At 42.2% G+C, this 23,003-nt stretch overlaps 2 protein-coding genes across 6 annotated transcripts in view; one reads left to right on the top strand and one right to left on the bottom strand.

The window, feature by feature from the left end:
• Window positions 1-6,042: 6,042 nt before the first annotated feature.
• Window positions 6,043-8,530, bottom strand: irf1b (interferon regulatory factor 1b). Of its 2 annotated transcripts, XM_026234107.1 has the most exons (9): window positions 8,376-8,530; window positions 7,882-7,972; window positions 7,696-7,795; window positions 7,416-7,618; window positions 7,254-7,335; window positions 7,065-7,166; window positions 6,949-6,977; window positions 6,675-6,804; window positions 6,043-6,583 (listed from the first exon to the last, which is right to left on the bottom strand). In XM_026234107.1, exons 2-9 carry the CDS (start codon window positions 7,966-7,968, stop codon window positions 6,462-6,464), a joined length of 855 nt encoding a protein of 284 aa, XP_026089892.1. In that variant the 5' UTR covers window positions 7,969-7,972; window positions 8,376-8,530; the 3' UTR covers window positions 6,043-6,461. The 2 variants fall into 2 exon arrangements, with proteins under 2 accessions (XP_026089892.1, XP_026089893.1); XM_026234108.1 differs by lacking the exon at window positions 6,675-6,804.
• A 4,767-nt stretch (window positions 8,531-13,297) lies between these two features.
• The window catches only part of acsl6 (acyl-CoA synthetase long chain family member 6), a 20,466-nt gene continuing 10,760 nt past the window's right edge, over window positions 13,298-23,003 (top strand). Inside the window, exons 1-7 of one of the 4 annotated variants that reach the window (XM_026234103.1) lie at window positions 13,298-14,608; window positions 20,456-20,670; window positions 21,227-21,341; window positions 21,853-21,917; window positions 22,099-22,200; window positions 22,287-22,386; window positions 22,615-22,793. In XM_026234103.1, the coding sequence (XP_026089888.1) occupies window positions 14,563-14,608; window positions 20,456-20,670; window positions 21,227-21,341; window positions 21,853-21,917; window positions 22,099-22,200; window positions 22,287-22,386; window positions 22,615-22,793 (822 nt within the window). In that variant the 5' untranslated portion in view covers window positions 13,298-14,562. Of the gene's footprint in view, window positions 14,609-14,880; window positions 14,902-16,137; window positions 16,160-17,894; window positions 18,131-20,455; window positions 20,671-21,226; window positions 21,342-21,852; window positions 21,918-22,098; window positions 22,201-22,286; window positions 22,387-22,614; window positions 22,794-23,003 lie in introns of those variants that run through there. The other 3 variants (XM_026234104.1, XM_026234102.1, XM_026234105.1) reach the window with 3 other exon arrangements.

The following is a 23,003-nucleotide window of genomic DNA, read 5'->3' as shown; positions in this document are numbered from 1 at the left end:
CCTTAAAAATGACACTTTTTTTCTTCATTGTAGGCTTTAGTGTGCCACACCTAGGATTTTTAGTATTTACTACAACAACACTGCTCTTTTTTCACATACAGCGGTCGAGGTCTGTGAGGCCACATCATAAATTTTGGGAAATACCAGCAGGGGCCCGATTGCAGCCGTTTGAGTGTGTGATAAGAGTTAGGGAGAAACCCTGCGCTCCACTGACTCATACACACACACTTCAGTTTAGATTCTGTGTGAAAGAGTGACTCACGTAAACATTGTGGTTATTTTTAAGAAAAGATAGTACTAATGTGGCCTAAATGTCTGATTAACCCCAGTGAATCACAGGAAGCATGCACCGTTTGGGTGACATGTTGAAACGTGTCCTAAAATAACTGTAATGTTGAGTAAGGAAAAGGAAACCTCCGGGGAAGTGAAATACTACCGTGGAGTTTTATTCAGGACAGATAAACAAGGACTGCAGTCTATATGATGTGCATGTGCATGTTTGAGTGACGTTTGCTTCGGAAAAGACCCAGAAAACCTGATGTTGTGATAAACAGTTTCTCATGGCTCTGGTGTGATGACGGCGGTCAGGACGGGACTTTTAGGTTTCACTACAGATGGTGACAGCATCACAAATGAGGAACTGCATGCGCTGTACAGTAAAACAAATATCAACTACATGAAATATTACTATGACCTATATGCATGCATTTTCCTAGTCTCAAAAGAGTTTTATTCTATTATCAGTGGACATACACACATCCATCACACTTTTCTATAACAGCAAATATCAAATCCAGAACATATTTTTTTTCCCCTGATATTTGTTGTTGCCAAAATACATAAATAAAATAATAAATGTCCTGTGAAACAAATATTACACTGTTCAGAGTTTAGGAGTTAGGGTTAAATATTTCTGAAAGAAGGCTGCATTTTTTGTGTTTTTTTTTTATACAGTAAAACATTAAATATTATTACAGTTCAAACTGTTTTCTGTGTGAATCTGTGTTAAAGTGTAATGTATTTCTGTGATGCTCCGCTGTATTTTCAGCATCATTCCTCCAGTCTTCAGTGTCACATGATCTTCAGAAATCATGAAAATATGATGATTTACTGCACAAGAAACATTTCTGATTATTATCAGTGTTGAACACAGTTGTGCTGCTCAATATTTCTGTGGAAACTGGAATACATTTTATTTTTCAGGATTCACAGATGAATAGAAAGTTCAAAAGAACAGCTTTTATTATAAATATAAATCTTTTGTCACATTATAAATGTCTTTACTGTCTCTTTTGATCAATTTAATGCAGTCTTGTACTGAAACTCGAACAGTTGTGTATTTATGTCCACTGGTTTAATGTTATGAATGAATAAATACAATCTAAGGCATTTGAAAAAAAGAAAACAACATACAAATAAATAATGAAAGTAAAAGGTTCCCAAAAGTGTTTCCCGCAGTTGGAAAAATGCTGAATGCTCAGGATATGACTACAGTGGAAGCCAACGGTCTTGTGAAATGTGTCAAATAAGCAGATGATTATGTTCCTGTTTTTAAAGGCTTTCTGTCAGTGATGAGTACAGATGGAAGGACGGAAAATCTCCTGCCCGCAGCGAGAGAGTCACGATAGAGCGACCTGTTACGACAAGTACACTATCTAGAGATGTGCTGCCAATGCCTTCAGATTAGTGCTGGACTGAACCTGGGGTTTGCTCTGAGGCTTTTCCTTCGTTTATTACCTTTGACCACTGTTGAAGGGTTCATGATCAGTTAAAGGAGAGTTCAGCCAAAAATCAAGGTTAGCTCATCAATGGATGCTCTGCAGTGAATGGGTGCCGTCAGAACGAGAGTCTGATAAAAACATCACAATAATCCACAGCACTCCAGTCCATCAGTGAACATCTGGAGAAGACAAAACCTGAAACACATCCAGCATTAAGATGATTTTAACTCAAACACATAGAGTCTATAATCCAGAATAACACTTCCTCCAGTGAAGAAGTGCATCTGCTGTTGTCTCTCAGATCGCGTCACATTTTAATTTGTGGCTGAACTGTTGCTTTAAGATTTAACAGGTTAATATTTAACATGACTCTAACAAAGAATAAACAAAAAACGACAACAAATGAATTAATGTTTAAGTGGCACTTTCTATTATTATTGTTTTATTTAATTTAAGTTGTGAGTGTGTGTGTGCGCGCATGTGTGTGTGTGTGTGTGCGCACTATATATAATATATATTTGCATACTTCAGATACTCATCACGTCAGACTAACCTCAGAGGTATGTTCATGATTGACATGATTCAGTAGTTCACTGTTTGTCAGTTTTGTTTTTTCCTGTTTACTGTTTTGATTGACAGCTGGTAAGTGGGTCACTCTGTCACTGCCGGGGTCAGACTCAGGGTCAAGGTCAGGCTCGGACAGGGGTCAGGGTTCTTGACCAAGAACCGATCTGAGGACAGATCTGACCGCAGCGCTGCTCCAGTGGCCCAGATGTTTTAGGATGCATGAATTCTTACATAATGTGTTATTCAGCAGTAATGTATTTCGCTTAAGTCACGTGTGTGTGTGTGTATGTGTGTGTGTGTGTGTGTGTGTGTGTGTGTGTGTATCATATCAGGACACAACTCTGTATAATGACATGGGTATGACACAGGTATTACAAGGAGTGGGTGACTTATGAGCACATAACCCATGTCCCCATTTCTCAAAACACTTATAAATCATACAGAATGAGTTTTTTTGAGAAAGTAAAAATGCTCAAAGTTTCCTGTGAGGGTTAGGGTTAGGTGTAGGGTTGGTGAAGGGACATAGAATATACAGTTTCTACAGAATAAAAACCATTACACCTATGGGATGAACACACTTTACACAAAAACAAACATGTGTGCGTGCGTGTGTGTGTGTGTGCGTGTGCGTGTGTGTGTGTGTGTGTGTGTGTGTGTGTGTGTGTGTGTGTGTGTGTTGGGCTGCTAGACCTGATGGACGAGTCCCGTGCTTTAATCACATTCTGCCCTGACCTGAAAACCCCACAGCTTCTATATGTCATGACAAGCAGTTGAACAGAAACACAAGCATCTGAAGCCTGTGCCAAGATCAGAAGCGCTTCAGAAACAAAGATCAGCAGCGAGAGTGTTTGTCTAGAGCTTCTATTCAACCAGACAAAGACTGCGTCTAAACATCTTTACACTCCTCCATTCTAAATTCATTTTGACTGTTCCCAGCGAGTGTTAAATTCACCATTTGATCAATAATTGACATATATTGCTCTGGTTATTCTAAATGATTTCTCTAAGCACATTATTATTTTACATTGTATTAAATAATTCCATTAATAATTCATTATAATGCCTACTTCAAAGGTTTGTTTTGCTGGTTTTGCTGACTGATATCCATGCCTTCAGAAATGATGTTCCTAATGTTAGAGTAAGTGATCACAGGTAGTTCTAGGTGATATGAAGCGCGTGCTGATCTCAGTCAGAGTGTGTGCACAGCAGGTTTGCAGAGAACACAGTCCTGCATTAGAGAGGAAGAGCTGACTGGGGTGAGCATGTGGCAGAACAACAGAGGTGAAGGTATTTTACTGTAAAATAAGCTCGTCTTGTAATCAACAGCTGATACGATCACTGTGATGTGTGTGTGTTCGTCGCTGGCATGCCGTCTTACGAGTCTAACGCTGTCTGAGAGAATGTATTTCCTCAAGAAGGAATCAAGCTGAAGGTCCTGATCTGTGACGTGTCTCATTAGTGTCCAGAATCACACATGCACCACTGAACATCAGTTAGAGGACACGGCTCGCCTGATGTGTTCATCACACTTCCTCTTTGTGTTTCAGAGGGAGCAGTGTATTGTGGGAAACCTGCTGACCTGAAGACGTGTCTCTCTCAAGATACGACGTTCATCAACGCTCTTCATCACAGGACTGCTTCATCGGTTTACCAGCACACGTCTGCTCTGTAGTGGTGTTGTTTCTCAGCACTTGTCACTTGTTTAATGTGTTTTCTTCTCTTCCATATGAAGGGATTCAGCTGTAATGTTTTTTAATCTCTTGCCTGAACAAAGAAAAATAAACTTCATTCCTCACTGAATAATGCCTGGGATTGTCTGAATTTCACTATAACAGGAATGTTTTCACTATAACTTTCTTCGACGGAGGAAGAGTGATGTGAATGTTCAGGGTGAAATTAATGAAGCACAATCTCTGTATCAGTTCCAAACTCATACGCTCGTCTTTCTTCTGTGGAACAAGGAAAACCTGTTGAAGAATCAAGACATTGATAGTCAGTGCGGTCTAAAGTTTCAAGCACCAAAAAGAGCATAAATGTGGCGTAGAAGTGATCGTTCTACTCCAGCGCACACAGGATCACTTTACACAACAAACACAGGGAAATATAATCGCTCAACTACATCAGATCAGCTCGTGTTTACACACCCTTCAGAAAAAGAGCACTTAAATGATATTCTTACATTACATATTTCATGAAGAACCCAAAGAATGTTGTGGAAAACTTGTGGGAAATGGGAATCCGATGTTCCCTTCAAGTGTGAACCGAATATAACATTTCAGATACTTAAGATTAAATGGATATTAAATGCTATTAGTTGAGTTTAAAGAATGGTTTTGGCTTGCTTGAATAAGTACATCTTGTAATTTCATAATTACTTCTGGTGTCTTTGAGATATGGTTAAAGTACTGCTGAATGAACTGACAAGCGTTTCTGGTCAATATACTCCCAGGTGACTGGTTTATCAGTGTTATTGAGGACATTCATGGTGTTATTAATAATGCCTTCATATTTCATCCTGATGAACAGACTTCAGCTCTTCCTCTCCCAATGAACGCCAGTTTACCAAACCTTGATCGATATCACTTAGACCAGAGCAGAACCTGATGGAGTTTGGTTAGCGTGTCACCTTTGGTTCATTAGCTGAGATCTGAAAGTTACATAACGACTGAAATCTGTGGATAAGAGCACACTTGACGTGAGTCCAGATGAACTGAGGTCTTCAACAGCTCTCCACATCAACACTCGCTCATCTACAGATGAATCTGAATCATGATCCTTCTTTCTGTCCATCAGTGAATCAGTGTTTAATAAACGCTGTAGAAATAAAGGTGACTTTGATGTTATTTGTGTTCAAACGTAAACATCACGTGTTTAAATGTGTTATGTGATTTGTGTTTATGTGTTTATATTATATTGAAATGTAATATTGTGTTACAGTAACTGATCTAATCAAGTGCTTAGTTTGTTAGTCAACACATCAGAATAATTGTACTTCTTAAAAGCACAACACAAGATTATTAATGATATCAAAAGTACTTTAATTCAAAAGTTTAAAGTGCACTTATTACGTGTACATTAATTTGAGTTCAATAAGTGGCCTCTAGTTTCATTAATAGTATTATTTTAAAGATATGAAGCACATGGCAAGTGCACTTTCAGTATAATTAGGCACCCAAGGTGAGGACAGATCCAATATGGCCACATGCCGGTAACATCAAGCCTGATTGGTTCTTGCGAGTCACATGACTTACTGTCACTGCAGAAGATTGAACCATTAGAGTTACATAAATTACTTTACAATCACTTCATGTCCTTTGGGACGCCAGCAGCTAAACACAGCTGAGATATTTTATTTCGTGTTGCTCTGATGTGTGTAGATGATGACAAGCTTGTCCTTTTGGGTGAACTAATGCTTCGAAGGGAAAATGATGACTGCTTTCAGTCTGCACTATTTCTGCCTGATTTAACTCTTAAAATGTATTTGGTTTGCTTCAGTGAATTCAGTGACGTCACACAGCATTCTCTGGGCTTGAATAAAACCAGTTCATTTAGATGCAACCAATTTAGTTTTTCAGTATTTTAGCAATGACTGTTTTATAAATATGATAATGCCAAAAAATAAACTATCAAAACTTAAAAGTGCCTGATCTGCCCAAAGGATGATAAAAACAAAAAACAGCTGAAATAAGTTTCCCTGAAATGAGCAAAAAAGCCAAAACTCCCTCTCAAGAAACCATTACACGAACAACAGCAATTGAATGGATTTTGTTTTTTAATACAAATAAATATTTACAGTATTTACAGTGAAGAACCCCTTCCCATACTCAGACTAACAGCTTGATCCGATACATGTGTTTTATGAATATATAGGTGAGAAAACCCTGACATGATGAGCACATAACGGAATGAGTCCAATTCACATTACATGAGAAAACTGTACAACTGGAAGGAGAGAGCTGGTTCTGGACGATCCTTGTGTGAAACCACATCACACTTGACACCGACGAGGAGTCTTCTGACCACGCCGGAGCTCAGGGATCCCGCGAGCATTGTGAGAGTCCAACAGCAGAATCCAGACACGAGAACGAGACTGAGACTGAGACTGAGGTGTGTGAGGTTATAGAGTCCATTGTGCATGAGCGAGACAGAGTCCGAGGAGCGAGACGAGCGCTCTCAGAGAGGACACATGGTCTGTGGCACGCTGTTGCTGTTCCACAGCTCTGTGTAGGTGCAGAGAGAGTCTTCACGCAGGTCTGGGGTCAGTTCAGTGTAGAGCCGAAACTCCAGCTCTTCTCCTGGAGCAACATGACAGAAACAAACACTTGAGTCTCTGCTCAGTTCAGAAAAGCGTCTGAGTCTCGTCTAAACAGCTCATGCAACAATTACCTGAGCTTTCGCTCCACTGGCTCTCTGGACTCAGAGATTCTGTTGTGGCTACTTCATTGCCCAGGAACCCCTTTCCAACGAAATTGCTCTGCATCCACTGCGTACTTTCACGTTCCAATTGCCGTGTTAGCTGCAAGAGCAAACACAGAACTTGTAAGCGACTGGGTTTTGCTTGCTCTTTTATTTCAGTCTATCAGCAATGAGACAATATCAGGACGGGGTATTCCTGTCAATGAAAAAGCACAAAGGAAAAAAGAGCACGTGTGAAACTCACCTCAAAGATTGCTTCGTTCTCCTCCAGGTCTGCGGGTGGAGAGATGGAGAAAACACACAGTGAGAACCGGCCGTGTTATGAAGACACTTTCTGAAGCAGACGTGAGCGTGTGTTACCTGTGGAGTGCACCGGAGACACCTGGAACTTGTACAGATCTTCTGGACAGTTTGGGATCTCCATCTCGTACGCGGGGGTGTCATTGGAGGTGCTGATGGTGCCTTCAGGAGAAAGGAAACAGGTGATGAATATGAGCTGGGTGTGAGCATCTCACCAGCACTGCCGAGTCTGCTCAGATCTGAACTCACTTAGATTCACAGTGCTGTCGATGGTGTTCTCCTGGGTCATTTCTGACTGCATCTCCTCAGCGTCCATCTCCTCCAGCTTGACCTGAACCACACAGACACACATCTTTAGCCCTACGGTCCAGACGGACAGATGGGATTTGCACCTGCGCTCCAGACTCTCACCTTGCGTTTGCGTAGGCCCTTGCATCTCTTCACCTTCTTCTTGGTGATGGCGGGCAGCATGCGGTAGACTCTCACCGCACCGCAGCCTTTGTTCACGCTCTTGTCCTTCACCTCTTCGATGTCGGGGAGAGAGTTCATGGCACAGCGGAAGTTGGCTTTCCAGGTCTTGGGGTCGGGCTGGGTCTCTCCCTCCTTGTATTTACCTGAGGAACAGAAGCGGGAGTTTGAGCGCACCTGTGTCGGACTGTGACGTCAGCTGTGTGCTCGAGCGATCGCTCACCTGTGTGAATGGCCCACTGCTTGAACAGACAGGCGTCTTTGTCCACCTCCCAGCCGTGGCGAGCAGCGTGCTTCCACGGGATGGAGAACATCTTCTCCTCCTGAAAACATTGCAGATCCATTAGAACAATGCCGTCGCTTGCTGATGCTTATCTAGACGGCTGTGATCAACATCTCAGTGCTTTACCTTGTTGACCCAGCGGAGTCCAGCGATGGTGTTGGAGTCGATCTTCACCTCCAGCCAGGGTCGCATGCGCATTCTGGACACAGGCATGTTTCTGTGGGAGACACACGAGCTGCTTTACTCGCTCTGGAGGGAGGTGCTTTGACAAGTTCATGACCAGGAAACACGCGCTTTGTTTTTCTTCTTGACAAATTTCACTATGCAAAATTCTCAAGCTACATTTTCATTTGATCATGTATTATTGTTTGGTTTGCTCAGTCACTTTTACAGCTAAGCAGAAATACATCTTCAACAGACACCAAAGCATACTGAAAAGAAACTTTTGATGCTGTTGTTGTTTTAGAACACTGCTGCAGTAACTTGCATGAATTACTAGAAAATATTTCTTTAACCAGTTAATTAACACTCGTCTACAAGTGCAGCGGACCATTTCTCAGCATAAATACAATAATAATATTAAATGCATTAAAACGTTCCATATTATCATAGGCACTTACTGTTTAATACGATGTTGTATCCAAATCAGAAAACTGCAAAAAGAGTAAGTCCTGTAAATAGGCGTCAATCCACTCTCAGAACTAGAGCTGAAGTTATGTCTAGATCAGCTCGCGCTTACTGTACAGAAGAAGCGCGCGACAGTCTATATTTATGCAGCTCTGGCGCATGCGCACCTCAGAGCAGCGGCGGCTCAACTTCACCAGGCTGATTTCCGAGAAATCATGCTGTTATGAGATACAGGGCTACGTGCGGAAGGCATTTCAGTTTGGATAAACAGACATACACACACACCCCCCTCAACATGCCAACATAGAATATCACCTACACACACACATATATCCATGTTTATTGCCAAAACAATTTACAACAATAAAAAAGTACCAATAATAATCATGTTCATCAGTATTATTGTTGTTGTTTTTGTTGATTATACCATTCATTTCACAAATATACGGTGAATTCAGGTAAACTGTGAGACTTTAACCCGTGCCTCTTAACCTGAATTAACCCCTGTATAGGGATGCATCCTGTGTATCTCTTTTCTCTCCACGGAATCTGACACCAGAGCATTGTTTAGTCCATGAAAGCATCTATTCATTGTGAATTTAAATATAAAAAATGTGTCTTCCTTCTACAAATGAATTATTTGAGTGTGTTATGAATACAGTATAAAGGGTACAGTGTCAAGGTTCGGTCCACCAGAGAGGTCAGCAGTTTTCCGGGAAATGTGTGCGGGCTGCGCCGCTAGAGGGCGCTCTCGGGCGGAAGCGCTTTACTGTAAGAGCCGCGTTTCAAAGAAACCCTCCTCGGCTGCTCGAAGCGTGATGTCAGTGCTGGAGCAACATGCGCGAGCTCTGGCATCTTAGGTTTCGTGATTTGTAATTCTGCTCAAGGGATGGTCCTTAAAAGCGCGCAAAGATCGTCCCACCTTTTTCTTTCTTTTTTTTTTTAAGCAGTAGTGTGTTGCTTGCAGACAGAGAAGTTTTAGGGGAATTTGTTGCAGGATGCGTTTAAACCGACGCGCCGCGGGGGTCTCGACATGTTAACAACATGCTTTAAAAGTCTGCTTCTGTTTGTGTCAGCGCAGAACAGCTCTCCGAGTCTAATGTGTTCACACTGATACAGAGACGCGTCTAGCGCCAAAAAAGGCAACAGAGTGAGTAACGTAACGCGACGCGAGCGTCATGATGTAATCACGCTGCAGCAGGAGGTGTGTCGCGCGGAGGCGGTGTTTTCCCGCGGAGTTTCTGCTCCGTGAATTCCTGGGTTTTCCCGAGGATCGTCCCGCGATATTCCCCTCGAAGCACGCGCCTCCGGCAGATCCGTGTCTGATCGCGCTGATGACGCGACGCACGCGCGATAGATCAGGCTCTTTAATAGATAGAGCTGGGTTTTTTGCGTTTATTTTTCAGTTGTAATGAATTCTCCAGGATCATACCGTCTATTTTTAGACAGCCACCTTCATCAAGTCTTCTAGCTTTAAAGAGAAGAACAGAAGAACAGTGCAGCAGAGATGGGCACAAATACATCAAACTGTTTTTGGTTTCAAATTACAAACGCTTGCTCATTGTATTTAATTTCAAATACAAAATACTGGTCTGATAAATATATTGAATTCAAATACAAGTAATTTTTTACTTGAAAATACAAACAATATTTACAAGCAATCATTAGAAGTGTAAGAGAAAGTGCCATTACATTTATCAATCCTGGAGTTAGATCCATGAGAGGAACAGAAGCCTTCCTTGAACACCTTATGAACATCATACAGTACTCAACACATGCAACTGTTCACTTTAGCACTGCTCGGTTTATTTGTGTTTCACTTGGTCTAAAATAAAGTATAGGATAGTTAGTATCTCACTGATTACATGTAATCTGGATTATGTAAACCCGATTCCAAGAAAGTTGGGACACTGTACAAATTGTGAGTAAAAAAGTAATGGAATAATTTACAAATCTCATAAACTTATATTTTATTCACAATTGAATATAGATAACATATCAAATGTTGAAAGTGAGACCTTTTCAAATGTCTTGCCAAATATTGGCAAATTTTGGATTTCATGAGAGCTACACATTCCAAAAAAGTTGGGACAGGTAGAAATAAGAGGCCGGAAAAGTTAAATGTACATATAAGGAACAGCTGCAGGACCGATTTGAAACTTATTAGGTCATTGGGAACATGATTGGGAATAAAAAGATCCTCTCAGAGTGACAGTGTCTCTCAGAAGTCAAGATGGGCAGAGGATCACCAATTCCCCCAATGCTGCGGCGAACAATAGTGGAGCAATATCAGAAAGGAGTTTCTCAGAGAAAAACTGCAAAGAGTTTGAAGTTATCATCATCTACAGTTCATAATATCATCCAAAGATTCAGAGAATCTGGAACAATCTCTGTGTGTAAGGGTCAAGGCCGGAAAACTATACTGGATGCCCGTGATCTTCAGCTCTTAGACAGCACTGCATCACATACAGGAATGATACTGTAATGGAAATCACAACATGGGCTCAGGAATACTTCCAGAAAACACTGTCGGTGAACACAATCCACCGTGACATTCACTGTCACCGGCTAAAACTCTACAGGTCAAGAAAGAAGCCATAATTAAACATGATCCAGAAGCGCAGGTGTTTTCTCTGGACCAAGGCTCATCTAAAATGGACTGTGGCAAAGTGGAAAACTGTTCTGTGGTCAGACGAATCAAAATTTGAAGTTCTTTTTGGAAAACTGGGATGCCATGTCATCCGGAATAAAGAGGACAAGGACAACCCAAGTTGTTATCAGCGCTCAGTTCAGAAGCTGCATCTCTGATGGGATGGGGTTGCATGAGTGTGTGTGGCATGGGCAGCTTACACATCTGGAAAAACACCATCAATGCTGAAAGGTATATCCAAGTTCTAGAACAACATATGATCCCATCCAGACGTCGTTTCTTTCAGGGAAGACCTTGCATTTTCCAACATGACAATCCCAGACCACATACTGCATCAGTTACAGCATCATGGCTGTGTTGAAGAAGGATCCGGGTCTGAAATGACCAGCCTGCAGTCCAGATCTTTCACTCATCAAAAACATTTGGTGCATCATAAAGAGGAAGATGTGACAAAGAAGACCTAAGACAGTTGAGCAACTAGAAGCCTGTATTAGACAAGAATGGGACAACATTCCTGTTCCTAAACTTGAGCAGCTTGTCTCCTCAGTCCCAGACGTTTGCAGACTGTTATAAAAAGAAGAGGTGATGCCACACAGTGCTAAACATGGCCTTGTCCAAACTTTTCTGAGATGTGTTGATGCCACGAAACTTGAAATCAATTTTCCCTTAAAATTATAAATTTTCTCAATTTAAACATTTGATATGTCATCTATGTTGTATTCTGAATGAAATATTGAAATGTGAAACTTCCACATCATTGCATTCTGTTTTTATTCACAATTAGATATTTTTTTATTAGTACTTGTAACTACATTGCAATTATGCTGTATCTTTCATATTTAACATTTTAGGTTCACAGTCTACTCTGTTAATCCATTAATCAGTCTCTTTAATGTTGTTGAAAGCATGAATCTTTAAAAACAACTACAGACAAGTGAGCAGAATAATGCAATAACTGCCGGAGAACTGGAGAAATTCCAGAAAGAGAAGATGAGGACAACTCCTGCAATGAGATCATTGTTTGAAGAAAGTGTATAAAAGTGTGATTTGTGAGTGAGACGGTGCACACACACACACACACACACACACACACACAGACACCAGCCACTGCATTTACAGAAAATCATTTTTAAGGAGACAAATGTCTGACTGTTTATGTGACCGTTTCTGGTTCCCATTGATTTTAGAGTATTTCTTCCACACTATGGAAGTCGGTGGTGTTAGATCATGCCTCCACCCAGAACTATCAGATCCAGCGCCGGACGCCAGATCCTGTCAGAAACAGATTGTTTAGTCTGGTAACAAAACAACTAATCAACAGTCAAGAAGCACTAGAGCAGAAGCAGGAGACCAAGTGATGATGAAAGGAGCAGAGTTTAATGTATAATCTTAGTTTTGTGTTTCAATCCTCAGACTTCATCTGACCAGCACAAATCCAGCTAGTGTTATTATACTACCGGCAAAAGCAATGGAATATTACTACTTCCCATAATCCTTGAATTTCTATAACCATTCCCTCTTATCTCTTATTGATGAAGACAAACAGCCCTTGAAACCACACAATCACAAGATTACTCAGCAGCGGGATCCAAACATCCCCAGACCCTGCAGTGGTCACCAGCGACTGTTTGATTGACCACATTCTTCAAAAGAGCTTCTTCTGTGTTCAGCAGAATAAGGAAAGCCAAATAGTTCTACCAGAAACACTCAGGAATCAAAAGTATTATTTCTTCACAAAACCAATACAAAGAACAGAATTATTTTAATGCTGACGCTTTCATTTGTGGAAGATCTTGAGGATGAGCAAGTGAAGACACAGTTTTCATTTCTGTGTGAACTATTCCTTTAGATTAGAGCTCACATTCATTATCAACTAATATTTTCCCTTCAGTTAACTCATAATTTGCTGTTCAGTGATGTGTTTAGGTGTGGGGTTGGGTTAAGGATCTAGAATATGGTCATGCGTTAATATGAGCTTTATAAGTATTAAACACACTATAAGCGTGTTATATACATGCTAATAAACAACTAGTTCATGGTGAATAGTGTTCCCTAATCTAAAGTTTAACTTTAACTGTTTCTTTTGTCTTCTCCAGATGTTCACTGATGGACTGGAGTGCTGTGGATTATTGGGATGTTTTTATCAGACTCTCATTCTGACGGCACCCATTCACTGCAGAGCATCCATTGATGAGACACTGATGCAGTGCTACATTTCTACAAACCTGATGAAGACACACACTCATCCTGATCTCAGATGGACTGAGAGTGAGCAGATTAATGTTTAATAATCTGTTAATAATCTAATAGTTTATTTTAGTCTAGGTAAAGCAGGTTTCCACATTGTACAATTATCATTTTAGAAACAAGTTGGAACTATTTAAATTTCAGATTCTTTATTAATAAAATAAAGAGGTTTTTTGAGCCGTTCCTGCATGAGAATGAGACAGAGATTGATCGGTGGCCTTCACACACACACACACACACACACACACACACACTTACTAAACTTCTTATCAGGTTTCACACATTATTGTGTCTAGATCGCCACTGTATTTTTCTGTATGACCTGCTATCATTATAAAGTAAAACACAGCAAAAGGAAAACTCGAGGAATTTGTCCCAGAAAAAGGCCTGAACTGGGACCGCAGCAGTTTCTCAAGCATTATTAGTTGCACAGGATGGACTGGCGTTCCTGTATGGAACAACAGTGATTACTGTGTCAGTAGGCTGCAGGTAGGAGAGAGGAGGGCTCGAGTAAATCTCCGCTCGGCCATCTGCTTTGACAGCTCGGTGACATTGGATTGAGTGGCAAATCCACAGCAGCTGCGTCACTGTCCAGCCTGCCTTCCCTCAGACACAAACCTTCCAGATCCATCTGATCTTACACAACAAGAGAGGACAAGTGCCTCAGCACTATGTGATGCATCCCAACATGCATGAAATACAGACTGGAGACTTTAATCTTTGAATGCGTCACGTGATCCGCTCTGGATGGAGGTGCAGAAGGAGAGCGATTCAAGGTTAAACCGGGGGAGGAGGAGCATGAGTGTCACGTGATGCGCTATGCCTCTGGGTATTGGTGGATGGCTGATGGAGCAAAAGATAGACTGAGCACCATAAGATAAAACTTCCCCCCCAATAAAACAAAACAAAAACAAACGAAAAACCCAGATGTAAATCATAACCTTATATTACTGGTAGCTACAAAAATGTCTCGGAAATCATGTCTGTGGAAAATCACCTAAAACTGAAGATGTGATTATCTTATAAGAATCAAAGAAGTAAAAACGTCTCCTCAGCTCAAAAGCCTGGTTTTATACGTGTCTGACGCTAGGAATCATCCAGCAGCATCTCCACCCCCCCACCCCCGTCATCCCGGTGAGGGAGGAGACAGCAGACCTGTCGCTCATCCGCTCTCTCTCCACCGGTGCAGCAGCAGCATCTCTCCCGTCCTCGGTGCGTCTCAGCCCGGCTCGATGCAGGACAGATGAACGCTGCGACATCCCTCTCTCGCTCATGACTGAGACATGCTCGCCTTCGCTTTAGTCGCTGGCTCTGTCTGGGTTGTACTAGGTGAGTTTTCCTCGTGCTCGTGCTCGTGCTGCAGGTGAATATCAGTCGGTCCGATGGCGAATCACGCGGTGAAAGAGCCGGACATTATGAGACGCTCATTAGTGAAAATCATTCGCGGATCTCGACGCTTTCTGGACCTCGTTAGCATGACTTGTCGGTCCTGTCTTAAATATCACCTGTAGAAACGCAGTTCCGTTAATATTCGCCTCTGAATGTGTTTCCGTGTCGAGGAGGCGCGTGAGATGCTGACGGGGATGTTTTTGCGTTATGCGGCACACAGGGATGAAGATCTGGTGCGTCGCGTTACAGCGTGTGAATGACTTCTGTGTGTGTGAGTGATGTGGGACAGTGACTCGGGACACTTAGAGCTCTATAAATGGATTTTGCATTTTGTGGGGCATGGTTTAAAACGGCTGGTTTGCCGGTGTCCTGCTTCATCGTACTTCGCAGAGGCCGGTGACGTCACGGCGAGCGCCGCTCCTGATTGGCGGGAGCTGTCCAGCGAGGGGTTCTGAAACGTCACTGCATCCGGCCTAGTGGAAAGCGCACTGCTTAGGGCACTGCACAGCTAACTTTACTACGCTCTCTGCAGCATGTGCTCTGTTCCTTCATTTTATTCAAGGGTTCAGTGACATGCACTGCCATTTCAGCTACAGGAACTTCTCACAATAATTTCTCCCTTTTATGAGTTTCAGTTCAGAGTGGTCAGTATGTGGTTGGGTTGCACATTTCGATTTTCTTTAGAACTTCAGGCAGCAATTAAACGCGTTTGGTTTTAAAGGGAAGATGTTCTTTACAGTGTAACCTTCACCTCATGCATTTTTCATAGCCAAGTGCCATCTACATGGACACCCAAAGCTCACCGTGTCCAACCTCAGCTGCCATGTGCTGCGTATGAATTATGCATTGAGTCCGCTTGGACCTAATCTTTCACCCCGTCCTCTATAATTTAAAGATTGAGGCTTACTATATGACACACTGCAGTATCTGGAAGTTGCTACCATTAAAGGAACAGTTTGTCCTAAAATGAGAATTTGCCATCATTTACTCTTCCTCTAGTTTTTCCAAAGTTTCTGTACTGAACTAAAAAGAAGATATGTAAAAAATTCTTCAACACATTTAAAACTTGGATAAAACCAGTTAATTTAGAAGTTACCATTTTCAGTGCAAGTTTGATAGCCAGCTTTGCATTGACTTCAATTAGTGTACAGGACAAGCAAACTTGAAGAGTTTAGTAAGCATACTGAAAGAAATGAAACGTTCTCCAGTGTCATGGGAGATTTGTCTTGAATCACAAGACAACCGGAAGCTAGTCTTGGGAATCTGTCGGTCCGTTGCTCAGTCGTCTCCAGCACTTCTGCTTTACAGCAGGACACAGAGAGATGGCCATTTATAGCAACATCAGAGAAGCACTGAGATCCTCTTTTGGCAGCGGTCACGTGTGTCTGCATGTCGGACGGTTTAACCACAGCCGTTCTCTCAGGGGTTTGTGGTGTGCTGAATGGGGAAGGTTGATTCGTATGATTGTGTGGACAACAGAAATGTCGCTTGGTGAGCAGAATAAACCTGCTGAGTAAATAGGGCGTCTCGTGCAGCACATGCCAGCTGGGTTATTCGGTTAGATCATGTGTGAGGATGGAAGCGCTAGTCGTGTGGATTACTCTCGCGCTGGGAATGATGTGCACTTCTGGCTTTATTCAAGTAGAAAGATACTGGAACATGTGGTTTAATATGAATCAACCGGAGGTTACATTGAGAACAATCAAGACAAAACTGCACTAGTTGCTCTATAGAGCTGTTTGTGGCTGATTTAACCGAAACACTGTGTTGTGTTTGTAGATGAGTGTGTTCGGCTGATTCTGTGATGCAGATGTAGTACAGAAGTGACTGACTGTGCACGGAAGAGTGTGTTTGATGGTGAATGTGTTGTGGATCTCTCAGCCGGTGTGTGTGTGTGAGCTGTAAGCTAAGACTGTGTATCATGTAGTAGTCAAGGGTAGACGGAGAGCAGTGGATTATGGGATGGAGGGAGGGCTTGAGCGGAGCTGCATCTGCTGAGGGTGGTGTGATACGGTGGCCACGAGGTTCAGCGTTTCGATAATCACACACCACGAGCGACTGGCCAGTGCTGGGCTTTAGTGTGTGTGTGTGTGTGTGTGTGAGTGACACTGCACTGCTCTCCATATATCAACAATCAGTGATTCTCAACTGGTTTTGCTTCAGTTTTACAACACAAAGGAAACAAAAAATGCCCTTAAACTCAGTAACTGCAGTGCATTAATATTAAGAGCTCAAACCCATCAGTGACACAAATGTGTGTGTGTGTGTGAGAGAGAGAGAGAGAGAGACAGTGTGTGAGAGAGACAGTGTGTGTGTGTGTGATAGTGAACATGTTTGTGTGTGTGTGTGTGTCTATGTGTGTGTGAGAGTGTGTGTGTGTGTGTCTATGTGTGTGTGAGAGTGTGTGTGAGAGAGACAGTGTGTGTGTGTGATAGTGAACATGTTTGTGTGTGTGTGTGTGTGTCTATGTGTGTGTGAGAGTGTGTGTGAGAGAGACAGTGTGTGTGTGTGATAGTGAACATGTTTGTGTGTGTTTGTGTGTGTTTGTGTGTCTATGTGTGTGTGAGAGTGTGTGTGAGAGAGACAGTGTGTGTGTGTGATAGTGAACATGTTTGTGTGTGTGTGTGTGTCTATGTGTGTGTGAGAGAGACAGTGTGTGTGTGTGATATTGAGCATGTGTGTGTGTGTGTGTGTGTGTGTGTGTGTGATAGTGAACATGTGTATATGAATGAAAGTAGCAACCTGTTTCTAATCATGATCAAGACTTCTGTTGGTGTAAATGAGTGCTCTCAGGTTGACTGAGCGATGCTAATTAAACTAGCTCTTTTAGTTGTTAGTATTGTAGGTTCATATTTCTGTCAGTGTACAGTTATGTCTCATTAGTTAACCTAAACTAGTAGTGAGCAATATATTTTTTTTACAGTATTTGTTCATAATATTTCTTAAAGTTATGTAATACAATTGTGAAGTGTTTGTTCATGCTCTAGTTCACATTAAAATGGTTAAAATTAGGAATTGTTGCAGTTAATGTTAATTGAGATTCATAAATGCTGTAGAAGCATTGTAACTAACAAAACTATTGTAAAGTCTTAACTAATCATTAATTGCACATGTACACTAATCTAAGTTTTTATGGGTTAAATCAGGAAGACGTAGTTCTTTAAGGCAGCAGTGCAGAAGAGGAGATGTCTTCAGGAAGCAGTTCATGTGAGGAGGGAAAGGTGGACAGAGGAAAGCAAGGGTTCCTCCTGTCCATCTGTATCTGGACTAATAGGCCGTTATCTCCTGTGACAGCGCTAGCTAATTGCTAGTGATGCCTGTGTGGGGCGGGGTGGGGAGGCGGAGCCTTTCTCCTGATCCCGCCCTTAAGATGCACAGCAGCCAATCATCGCTCTTCACGAGTTATATGATGCTCTGTTGTGGGGTATACATGAAGAAGCTCATCTAAAGACTAGAGCTCAGGTACAACACGTGGAATAATCCAGCTTTATCACAAACACCTCAATACACTGATCTGAGTGCTAACAACACAAACACACTAGATTCTTGAAATGATTCGATCAATCAGTCTGTGTAGCATTATTCAGCTGGATAATTGTGAGATTTATTATCCAGTGTCAAGTGTTTCATAGCAGTCTTCTCTCAGTGTGATCGCTTTAGTAATGTGTCTCTCTCACACTGGACTTTAGACCAACTTACAAAACCTCTCATTTGTTATAGCCAGATTTATATAGAAATGTTTTTTTAGCTTTTCACAATTTAATTGCTTAATAGCTGACTTAGCTATAACATAAAAGTAGAGCTTTCACTGGAGACTAAAGTGCATGAGAAACACTAATGTTACAGTATATAACTCTATACAGATCATCATCATATATATTCAAACACAGTCTCAGGCATGAACTACTGATCTGTTGTGGAAAAGTGAAATGCTTGTTCAGATTAAGAATATCTGATCCTGAATATCCTGCAGACGGACTATATTCAGTGCTGATAATCCTGTGATAATGAACACTTGTGCATCAGGAGAGCGTCTGGAAACTGTTGAGTGTTGAGATGTTAGTCTGTCTAGATGAGCGGAGATGATCCAGAGTTACAGTGTGCTTCCAGACACTAAACCCTTCTGCTTCTGAAGACTGACAGCACACGAGGTTGTTTATGAGTGCAGTTATTTATGAGTGCATTCAAAGTACATGGAGTAAATTCAATCACCGTCATGAAGTCTGGATAGGACAGAAGCTGCAGATAAACAGACTTTAAAAGGCTCCACAATCAGTCAATACTTTCAATAGAAACATCAGCAGTTCTGCTGCCAGACACATCCAGAAGAGCCATATGTATTATTGACAAAGCATAAGCATTACTGGTAACATTACTATTATACATGCATATCACTAACATTATTGGTACTTATTAAGCACATATTAATGCATGAGCATATTCTAAGATCCCTGATCCCGAGCCCATACCTAAACACATGACTATAAACAGCAGTCAGGAGTTCACTGAAGAAACTCAACAAAACAAACACAACAAAAACCTGCGGATCAGACTGAAGTCATGACAGAGAACAAATATCAAATATTGAAAATGTCATTAGAAAGTTTCATAAACATAATTTTAAGAATATTTTATCCTAACATTTGCATGACCTTAAAAAACGTGTGTTTGTGTGTGTGTGTGCATGAGAGAGTATATGTGTGTGGGTGTGTGTGTGTGTGTGTGTTTGTGTGTCAAAGTCAAAGTCACCTTCATTTATATAGCGCTTTAAACAAAATACATTGCATCAAAGCAACTGGCTTTATAAGTAATAAGCAATATTTTAAAATCTATTCAATGTTTGATAGGGAGCCAGTGCAGTGTGGACAGGACCGGGCTAATATGGTCATACTTCCTGGTTCTAGTAAGAACTCTTGCTGCTGCATTTTGGACTAGCTGTAGTTTGTTTACCAAGTGTGCAGAACAACCACCCAATAAAGCATTACAATAATCTAACCTTGAGGTCATAAATGCATGGATTAACATTTCTGCATTTGACATTGAGAGCATAGGCCGTAATTTAGATATATTTTTGAGATGGAAAAATGCAGTTTTACAAATGCTAGAAACGTGGCTTTCTAAGGAAAGATTGCGATCAAGTAGCACACCTAGGTTCCTAACTGATGACGAAGAATTGACAGAGCAACCATCAAGTCTTAGACAGTGTTTTAGGTTATTACAAGTAGAGTTTTTAGGCCCTATGATTAACACCTCTGTTTTTTCTGAATTTAGCAGTAAGAAATTACTCGTCATCCAATTTTTTACATCGACTATGCATTCCATTAGTTTTTCAAATTGGTGTGTTTCACCGGGCTGCGAGGAAATATAGAGCTGCGTATCATCAGCATAACAGTGAAAGCTAACACCATGTTTCCTGATGATATCTCCCAAGGGTAACATATAAAGCGTGAAGAATAGCGGCCCTAGTACTGAGCCTTGAGGTACTCCATACTGCACTTGTGATCGATATGATACATCTTCATTCACTGCTACGAACTGATGGCGGTCATATAAGTATGATTTAAACCATGCTAATGCACATCCACACACTGTGTGTGTATGTGTGTGTGTGTGTTTGTGTGTGTGTGTGAGAGTGTGTTGTCAGAAGAACCAGAGCACTGCTCTCTGTTTGTGTAAATGTCCAGACAAACTGTGACTCTGGGATTTCAGATTGATCTTTTCACACATGATCCTGTATGTTGGATCTGATCTAATCTGTTTGTGTGTGTGTGTGTGTGTGTGTGTCAGAGCTCAGCTCCTCACTTATGGAGAAGATGCAGTCTCGGGATCTGCTGCTAGGTGTTCCTGAGCTGGATGATTTGGGTCAGTTCCTGCGCTCTCTGCCCACCTCCACGCTGCTGGGTCTGGGTGCTCTGACCGCTGTGCTGGTCTACTGGATCTCCACCCGGCCGCGGCCCATCACACCGCCCTGCGACCTCCGGCTCCAGTCACAGGAAGTGCAGGTGACCAATCATCCTGCCAGTCAAACAGACAAACCTCTGGACCTTCAGACCAGACACAAGGCTTTATATCAATTAAAACAAGGTTTACATACATTTTATTTCTGCTAGTTGCCAAAGAAACATTTCTCATTTTTCACTGATAAATCCTCAAACTCAGTTTGAGCTCAGGTTCACTGTCCTGTGATGATCGGTCTTTTGTGTTCAAATCTGGCTCAGACCTGAGGTTTTTGCATAAGCAAAACATTTGTGGCAGCTGGCTTTAAATCAATAAGATCATCACCATATATATATATATATATATTTAATCCAATACTCTCTTTTCAAATGTGGTTTCATTAGAACATAATGATAATATTTCCTGCACTGGAGTCCCTTTGAAAACCCTTTGAGTGTTTGGTTTTAAACAAAGGCACTATGGTTGCACATACACAGTCCAGGAGAACGCAAGCACAAATGCAAACATGAATGGAAACAAGTACTACACAACCAGTCCAACAATGCATCTTTCCTGCGGTTAATGAGATGGATTTACAGAAGAGCGTCCTCTCTTTTCCAGATGGAGGATGGTGCTCGGAGGTCCCTGATAAGCGACAGCTCCACGCTGCTCTCGTACTACCACGAGGACGCCAAGACCATGTACGAGGTGTTTCAGCGAGGTCTGCACATCACCGGTGAGCCTCGCCATGTACATATACACACGCGTGTGATCTAAACCCTGAGGCGTGCACATCACATGATGACCAAACCACAGCACTGTCCACATGTGGACACACAGCTGACATTATCTGAGCAGTTAAAGCTAAACGCAGAGGTGTGTTAAAACATGTTCAGTTATTAATAATGCTCAGTGTCCTGCCGGGTCCAGCTCTGACTGTAATCTAACACACCTGAAGCAGCTGATCAGGGTCTTCAGGATCGTCTCAGGACAGGTGTGCTGGAGCAGGACGAAATGAGCTTTGCAGGACAGTGGTTCCCCCCATGGGCTCTAGAATATCAGTCACTTACAGTAAAAACAGTTGTTGTGATGATATTTCCCAGTATAGTATAGTAAAAGCAGCTTTGGTGAAGGCACTAGGGTAATCATAATCAATGCAATGTTTTGATCCGCGTGAGAAGTGAGATGTAGACGTGTTTGAGATGATCTGTGTGAAGATCTGATGTCTCTCTGGTGTTTCTGAGCAGGTGACGGACCCTTTTTAGGCTCCAGACTCCCCAATCAACCCTACAAATGGCTGTCCTACAGAGAGGTGAGTCTCAAACCCATCTCAAGCTGACAGCTGAGACACATGCCCTGTTTACTCCTGCTGTCTCTCGTCTCAACACGGCTGCTTCTCATCTGCTGTTCTAATGTTGTGAGATAATCTCGAGTGGTTTATTCACGTGAAAGGAGAGCAGAAGCTGATGGTTGTCTGTCTGTGTGTCCTGCAGGTGTCCAGCAGGGCGGAGCACTTGGGCTCTGGTTTACTGTCTCAGGGGTGTCAGCCCAGTCCGGATCAGTTCATCGGGGTGTTTGCTCAGAACAGGCCTGAGGTAAAACACCAGACACCAGAACATGAAGCTGCCAGAAGCAGTGCACACACACTCAAGAGCTCCTCCGTCTTCTTCTTCTCTCGCAGTGGATCATCTCGGAGCTGGCGTGCTACACCTACTCCATGGTGGTGGTTCCCCTGTACGACACGCTGGGACCCGACGCCATCCGCTACATCATCAACACAGGTGCTCCTCCGTCACCCCAAACACCCAAAACTCCTAAGGGGAGCAGAGAAGAACCAGCATTGGTTCAGCTGAGAAGATCAGTGCTTTTTCTTAGTGTGAAGAACGTTTTATTGGTCTAAAGAACCTTTAGTGGTTCCACGGACGTTGAAGGTTCTTCGTGGAACCGTACAGATGTGAAAAATGGATTTAATTTAGAAAACCGTTCTAATGTTGCTGTCCCTCTTTCAGCTGAGATCTCCACAGTGATCTGTGATAAAGCGGAGAAAGCGTCGGTTCTCCTGGAGAACGTCCAGCGAGGAGAGACGCCGGGGCTGAAGATGATCATCCTCATGGATGCCTTTGACACTCAGCTGCTGGAAGAAGCTCAGAAGTGCAGCGTTCACATCCGGGCGCTCAGAGATGTGGAGGTGAGACGTGTTCAGCTAAAGATCACAGAAAGACAGACATTATGGGTTTAGGAGATCCTTCAATGGTTGGTAAGAAACGAGCGGGTGAAGGACGTGGCTGATGGTTGAGGGAGGCTGGTTTTCCTCAGTAGTTTATCTGACGATCGCTCAGAGAAAGATAACATCCCTGAATGCAGTCTGATGGCAGCAGGCCCGGGCTCGTTCTAATGA

Source organism: Carassius auratus, chromosome 46 (genome assembly GCF_003368295.1).
Source record: "Carassius auratus strain Wakin chromosome 46, ASM336829v1, whole genome shotgun sequence".
NCBI lineage: Eukaryota > Metazoa > Chordata > Actinopteri > Cypriniformes > Cyprinidae > Carassius > Carassius auratus.
Note: the sequence above shows the minus strand (reverse complement) of the source record. Positions and strands in the feature narration are given on the sequence as shown.